The sequence below is a fragment of the Macrobrachium rosenbergii genome, chromosome 8 (genome assembly GCF_040412425.1).
Source record: "Macrobrachium rosenbergii isolate ZJJX-2024 chromosome 8, ASM4041242v1, whole genome shotgun sequence".
NCBI classification, from domain to species: domain Eukaryota; kingdom Metazoa; phylum Arthropoda; class Malacostraca; order Decapoda; family Palaemonidae; genus Macrobrachium; species Macrobrachium rosenbergii.
In genome coordinates this window covers 67,087,389-67,095,132 of record NC_089748.1, presented here as the reverse complement: position 1 = coordinate 67,095,132, position 7,744 = coordinate 67,087,389, and the positions used below count along the sequence as shown (strand labels likewise).

The window sequence follows — 7,744 nt, the reverse complement described above, 5'->3', positions numbered from 1 at the left end:
AATTTATTTCTGGTGATAGCAATTCATTTCTCGCTATAATGTGGTTCGGATTCCACAATAAGCTGTAGGTCCCGTTGCTAAGTAACCAATTGATTCTTAGCCACGTTAAATAAGTCTAATCCTTCGGGCCAGCCCTAGGAGAGCTGTTAATCAGCTCGGTGGTCTGGTAAAACTAAGGTATACTTAAATCTTCATTCTCTCTCTCTCTCTCTCTCTCTCTCTCTCTCTCTCTCGTAGCAGCAAGTAGGAGTCTTCGACAAAGGGTGATTGTATAGTAATAATGCCTCTCTAAACGTTACTGATACACTAGACCTTTTCATTTCTTAAAAATAACCGCAGTTAATCGTTGTCAGTCAATAGCTAGGCGTGTAATTGAATAGGCGCATTAAAAAAAAAAGAATATACTGGTCTCTTTTCACCTTCAGCATTATCACAGCCTTCATCGGACTACAGAATTTGTTTTTTCGTATTTCTTTTTTGTCATGAGAACCATCATAAGGCTTGAGGAGTTTTTCCATCGGCCCCAAGATTTTTTTTTTTTTTTTTTTTGCTTGTTTGCTTGCTTATCTGCTTTTAGCTTGTGTTGCCAGGTCAGCGGTTTTGCATGAGTTCCATTGTCCTTGCTTGAGCAAGTTGCCTCTTTCTTATCATAGTTTAATAAAATTCTTTTGATGATCAATGGGATATGAATAGATCTAAATGGAGTATTGCAATTAATCAGTTGTTTGCATTATATGGTTTTATGACAACGCGCATCTTAGTACCTTAAGACTTTCAGTTTAAAAGTGTTATAAGTGTATATCAGTTTGATTAAGAAATAAACAACAAAGCACTTGGGTATTTGACTGAATCTGTCTGGTTGCCCTGAGCGCAGCTTGCATCCAAGACAATAACAAGAGAAATGAAATTACGAAAGAAGGCGCCACACAACAGCTCTACGCAACACGTGATATCAAAGGTCACCGAGGTCATTTTTAATGTTATTCAAAGTACTCAAGTGCACTCATCGAAATTACGTCAAAACATGGCTATCGTGGGAACAAGTCTGGTTAAAAAGAAACGTGATGCCAATCACTGGGGTTTCTTTGGCCTGTGCGTGTGGGTGGAGCAAGGCTTCATAAGACCTTCGTGTCTCTCTGGCTCCCAGGGTCTCTCTCCTTTCGCTCCGCCATGAAGTTGCTCCTACTGCTGTCGCTGTTAGCTGTCTCCCTCTCCTATATTGGTAAACATGCTTATAATTTGTCATTTTACACATCTATCACATACGTTTCATACTATGAAATAATTTCACAGTACAGCGTTGTTCCTCTACAGGGAAAATGAAAAAAATCAGTCCTAGAAGAATTTAAGCAGACTAGAAATCTTGGTGAATGTTTGCAAACCATCATAAAGCTGACAATTTGTATACTTTGTCATATATATATATATATATATATATATATATATATATATATATATATATATATATATATATATATATATATATATATATATATATATATATATATATATGTGTGTGTGTGTAAGAGGAAATTCTACAAAATTTGTTAGTCATTCATAATTACACTGATAAGAATTCACTCCAACCTGCTTTTCTAATTATGATGTGGACAACATACGTGATGCTGATAGCCAAAGTGAGACAGTTTTACATATCCATCTTGTGTTCATTACAACCTATTCTTGATATATTCATCAAGGAATGAATACTCATTCCACCCGAACACTTTATACATATACTGTACACCCATTTTTAGAAAAAGATCTTGGCTTCTTCAGCCTTAATGCACCTTCCTCTAAACAGTGTTGTTTTCTTTGCAATGATCAGAGGGGACAGTTGTCTGCTACTACAGCTCCTGGGCTGTATACAGACCGGGCAAGGGCATCTTCGAAGTCGAGGACATCGATGCGTCACTTTGTACCCACCTCATCTACGCCTTCGCCGGTCTGAAGACCAATGGGCATATCATGGTAAGGCATTAAAGGTTGTCTGACTTTTTTTTTTTAAATACCAGTAGCTGTAGATAAAATTAAAGGATAAAAAAAAATGTTGAAAACGAAAATTTTTTTTTATGATTTGTCTTTCGAATAAGGATATGGATAAAAAATACTTTTGTAAATTATTGTTACATATTTCCTTACATTCTTTACTTACATTTATTCACTCAATCTTTAGATCATATGATTAACTTCTCTGCGTTTACATCTATTATCTGTGTCCATATAGTTCAGCAAAAAATTTTTCAATTTCGTCTTAGTTTTATTTGACTTGAGTTTATTTTATTTTCATGTTTTTTTACCTGATTTCTTTAGTTTCAATTTCTCATTGAAATTAGGATTTTAAACGATTGTTTGCCAACTCTTTGCTTCTATTGTCTTAACGTCGGTGATTTCACACTTCTTGAGTGATATCAGTTTTCCTGTCTTTAAGCAATATCTTCTTCATTCCTCAAAGGTCTTTGACCCCTACAACGATCTGTGCGAAGACTACGGTATGTGTGGATACAACCGTTTCACTGGACTGAAGAAAACTCACCCCAATATCAAGACTACTTTGGGGGTTGGAGGCTGGAACGAAGGATCCACCAAGTATTCCAATGTAAACCAGAATTCAGTCTTCTGTAGTTCCTAATAGTTTTCAGTATTATGATGATCATTTGAAATTTGTGACAGAAACATCTAAAAATCGAAGAACGAAATACATCTCGGGATCTTCAGGAAGCTTGTTGTTCATTTTGCAGATGGCAGCTGATCCCGCCAAGAGGCAGACCTTCATCTCCTCCACTCTCACTCTTCTGAAGAAGCACAACTTCGATGGTCTGGATATGGACTGGGAATATCCAACGCAGAGAGGTGGAAGCCCAGATGATTATGTAAGCATCCTTGATCTTGCACTGTGTACCTTTGCATAATGTAATTTCTTATATCATTCTTATGTAGATTTACACCATTTGCTAACAGTATCATTCAGAACGTAAGCTTCTAGGTCTAATGGGAAACGTCTATAACCTATAGAGCAAAAACTCATAAGTCTACAACTTTTCTTGATAAGATTCAAAGGATCTTTGCTTAAGTAAGTCTCCTAAAACAAGAAAACAACGGTGGGCAAGAGTAGTTTTGATGCTCATCAAGCTCTGGTCAATATTCAGCAAAAAATATTGTTCTTCATATTCATTTACTAGCAGATACCAGATAAGCTTTTTGGGCATTATTGCAGAAACCTCTTTAAGAAGCACAATAGTTATTTCGACATGTAATTCGCAGCGTTTTGTGGCTCGTCATAGCCTCTCACTAGCTGCATTAATCTCCTGTAACCTTTCCCTAGGTCAACTACGTGACCCTCCTGACTGAGCTCAAGGAAGCTCTGCACGCCGAAGGCATGATCCTGACAGCAGCCGTGTCGGCAGGAAAGCCCACCATCGATGCAGCCTACAACGTGCCAGCCGTGTCTGAACAACTTGACCTCATCAACTTGATGACCTACGACCTTCACGGCGACTGGGAACCTTACACTCATCACCAGTCCTGTCTCTATCCTCACCCTGACGATACTGGAGATACACTCACGCTCAATGTGGTAAGGATTTGAGTAATATTTGCAATTTCTAGTACTGTATTTCAGCCGAATTAGTAAATGCTCCTACGAATTTGGGAATCCCATTAGTTAACCGCCTATGAGTACTACGGTATGATTTGATGTCTCATACAATTTGTTCATTTTGATTGTATTGAGAAAACCGCTCTCTGGTTTAATGAACACACTTTAAATTCAAAGCTTGGTTTTTATTGAGGATTTATTTTATTTGTTAATGAATATGATAATTTGGTATTTGTCTTGAATCACAGTTACTGCATTATTTTAGTTGATCAATTCTAAATTCTAAATGATACCATAGAGAGGCATCAAAGATGTTCTAGCTATGAATTACCTATCGTTTAAGGAAATTGGAGAATCCCTTTGTTTTAAAGGAACACTCATATTAATAAAGTGCAAAATTATCCAGAACTACACAATTCTTCAACAAAGTCTCATCTTATCAGCAGATCAGGTCGTCTTGCCAAAAACATTTTCTATACTCAAACATTCTGAATCATTCGGGACTCGGATGGTTATAAGTGCAATTTGTTACAAGCCCCCAAAAGAATAAATCAATTCCAGATAATATGACGAAAGTCACTTAAATCAAATTCAATCCCTCAGGATTTCGCCGTGACTTACTGGCTGGAGAAAGGCGCACCCAAGGACAAGCTGGTCATGGGCATTCCATTATACGGACGTACCTGGACTCTTGACGATCCTGACCAACACGATTTCTATGCCCCTGCGAGTCGACCAGGAATTCGTGGACCTTATACGGAGGAGCCTGGATATCTGGGATACAACGAGGTACCTACTTTACATTTTATTCTGAAATGAAAGATTCTGAAGTTTTGATAATTTGATTTCTCATGAAAGAAACCTAATATTTCACGATGTTTGTCAAAGTAGATATTAATTTCTCTAGTTTCATTGGTTGATATCATAATCATTGTATTAGTATAAAGATATTTTTCCCATTATCATATACCATGGGAATTACTTTAAAAATTTAATTTATTTCAAAGAGACAATACTTGCAGTCGTACTCATCATCACTCGTATAAAGACGAGTTTCCAAGTACTGTTTCACATATCATAGAATTTAGATTATGTTTTAGATAGTATCATATTATATCGTGTCATTATGGAAAGATTGTTATACGCAAGCTGCCAAAGTTAAGATGAACATCTACTACCAGAGCTGTACAATATCTGATTCTTGTGCGCAGATTTGTGAGTCCCAGACGACGAGTCCAGGGGACTGGACTATCGTCCATGATCCAGCCATGAACGAACCTTACGCTTACAACCTGAAGGAGAGCAACCTCTGGACGTCCTATGAAGACGCGGATTCCGCAGGAATCAAGGTATGATTACGAGGAATCAAGGTATGATTACGAGTGCGTTTAAAAAAGAAGAAGATGCATTTTTTAGCCTTTTCATTAGAGCCCACATCTGCACTCTATTGAAGTCTAGTATATCAATTACTTTTGAAGAAGAAGAAGAAGAAGAAGAAGAAGGTTCATTTACCAATTCAGTTTATTCTACTATGCCATTTTGGTCATAGCCTTTTTAAAAAAGTTTTAGTAAAGGACAAGTCTTTTAAGGAGAGAAGAAACAGTTAGAGCTCAGATAATTTTTACTGTTAACTGCTGTTTATCTATTTTAGACAGTGCAAAACTCAGACTGTTCCATGGAAGCATAATCATACACTTCGGCTGGTGTGACATAGAGCAAGAGCATGCAATTCATTGCGCATAGCTCCAGTATGAACAAAGTTTGCCTTGTGGCATTTAGACTGGGAAGATTTTTTTTTTTTTTTAGAGCTCCTTGTCCACTTTGCTGCTTTGCATGCTTATTTATTCCTTGACTTCCAGAAATATCAAATCCGCTTTTACAAATCTCAGTGTCTTTTATAACTAGCCGGGTAAAACTAAATGTCATTCTGGTCACTTTTAAGAAAACTCCCAAGAAGTACGTCACCTGACTGACAACTTTTGTCTGACAATTCTGTTGGCAATCTTGAAAATGATTCCAGATTGTCCACGAACGAATTGGTATCTAACATTGGTTTTAATCTTGCAGGCACAATACGCCCTTGACAAGGGCATAGCTGGATGCATGGTATGGAGTATCGATACAGACGATTACAGAGGCATATGCCAGGGAACTACATACCCAATTCTCACCATGATCAACGAGGTCTTGAGCGGAGGCATTTACACAAAACCAACACGACCTCCCACCACTACCAGGGTAAGCCCTTCAAAATTTACCGTTACATATCATTCTTCAGGTATATCTGTTTTAATATTTTCAAATACTGGGGTAAATTAATTCCATAGACACGTTCAAGCTTGGGACGAGTATTCCCCATGTCGAAATGCTTCTTAAATTTCGTTCGAATTTTCAGATTTTTCCTTATCAGAAACATTGCTCATTTCATTTTCTCCTCCCACAAGGACCCCTCTGTCACTACACCAGCTCCTGGGGAGCACTGCAGTGTGCCTGGTCCTAACGCCGATGACAATGATTGCACGCACTACTACCTTTGCACCCAGGTAAGCTTCGGAATACCTAACACGTTTAGAGAGGATAAAAAATAAAAGCGGTGTCATGCCGCGCCTGAAAAATGTTAATCAATGCTGTGACAAACGTAGGTACATACATACACACATACATACGCACGCACGCACATACACATTATATAGACATATATATATATATATATATATATATATATATATATATATATATATAACTGGGTGTAAATGTATCATATTTCATGAAAAGCGAATCAACGTTCTAGAAGTACACTTAAGACGAGAGTCACGTCGAAAATTACCAGTTTCAACAGTTTCAACGCTAAATATACCCAGAGCGTTTCGAACAGAATAAAAAAAAAATAAAAACGTGTTTATACTTATTCAAGAATTATCTTATTCCTTTTCCAGTTAAGCGAAGGTTGGGATGAATTCGAGGAGAAATGTTCCGGCGGAACACTTTTCAACCCAGTGGCCAAATTCTGCGACTGGAAAGATTCTGTGTGCGCCCTGGAACCCGCCGTTTGCCCCAACGACTGCGCCTAATTATCAAGGAAGCTTTTCATATTCTTAGATCTTTAAGTAAACTACGTTCCGATCTTTGATTTCACCTGATGGTGTCTTGTAACAACAGAGCAGTCCAATGACTTTGTTATTATGGTAATAAACTTTTGTCCCTATTTTTAGTATTTGCATCATTGCTTACCTATTTCAAATTATACATGATTCTAAAGCATCCAATGATTTGCTATGCTAGTCGAACCTTTTGTACAGAAATGTTTCAGCCACGAAAAAAAATACAAATGAATTATTCGCTGCTTTATCATCTTAAACTTATTATTCTCGGTGTTTGAAGAACTGATATCTAAGGGGGAAAATATAAGAATACCGTTAACTGGAATAAAGGGATCCTTAAATAGAGCGACATTCACTCATTTTTAACATTCAAATGAAAATTAACCTTAAAACCAGTTCTAAATTATTAATGACTTTTCCTAATGAACATCTTAAAGGCCAGCGAACGTGTGTGCGAGAAAACAGGGGGATAAGTATGAGGACAGAATCTGTTAATCTACCTTCAATGAAATGCTTTGGTGGCGTTAATGAGCAAATATGATGCCAAAGACTTTATGTAAAAATCAAGAAACTGCTGAGTCACATGCTAACCTCAAGCAAATGTAGAAAAGCAGTTTATTTTTCCAGATCTGTCAATCCGATGTTTATGTTCTCAGGATGAGTCCAGCGAAATAGAAAGTGAATGAAGAAAAAATGTTACTTCCAGGGGAGCGAGCGAAACGATTTCAAAGAAGTGAGGTTATTTTTATTTAAATGATATCGTCATGCATGTTTATATACACACACAAACACACATACACACACACACACATATATATATGTGTATATATATATATATATATATATATATATATATATATATATATATATATATATATATAGAGAGAGAGAGAGAGAGAGAGAGAGAGAGAGAGAGATTGGTATAAATGAGAACATTAGAAATTTCTAATGATTCGCTGAATTATTTTATATCTGATGGACGCTCTCGGTTGCCAGTCTTAAAAACTGAGCAAAAGATGATTTGCAATGTTTCCTTGCACCATCT

General features: G+C 36.9%; 1 protein-coding gene across 1 annotated transcript; it reads left to right on the top strand.

The window, feature by feature from the left end:
* The first annotated feature begins 1,063 nt into the window (after window positions 1-1,063).
* LOC136840937 (chitinase-3-like protein 1) lies at window positions 1,064-6,804 on the top strand. Its single transcript, XM_067107900.1, has 10 exons — window positions 1,064-1,222; window positions 1,829-1,971; window positions 2,456-2,599; window positions 2,742-2,873; window positions 3,326-3,577; window positions 4,202-4,387; window positions 4,810-4,947; window positions 5,666-5,836; window positions 6,043-6,141; window positions 6,535-6,804. Exons 1-10 carry the CDS (start codon window positions 1,171-1,173, stop codon window positions 6,667-6,669), a joined length of 1,452 nt encoding a protein of 483 aa, XP_066964001.1. The 5' UTR covers window positions 1,064-1,170; the 3' UTR covers window positions 6,670-6,804.
* Window positions 6,805-7,744: the final 940 nt, after the last annotated feature.

Excerpts from the sequence above, each read along its gene's own strand:
- LOC136840937 (XM_067107900.1), top strand. The coding sequence starts at position 1,171 with ATGAAGTTGCTCCTACTGCTGTCGCTGTTAGCTGTCTCCCTCTCCTAT. Across the intron at positions 1,223-1,828 it reads TGTCTCCCTCTCCTATATTG|AGGGGACAGTTGTCTGCTAC; the intron begins GTAAACATGCTT and ends TGCAATGATCAG. Across the intron at positions 4,388-4,809 it reads GATATCTGGGATACAACGAG|ATTTGTGAGTCCCAGACGAC; the intron begins GTACCTACTTTA and ends TCTTGTGCGCAG.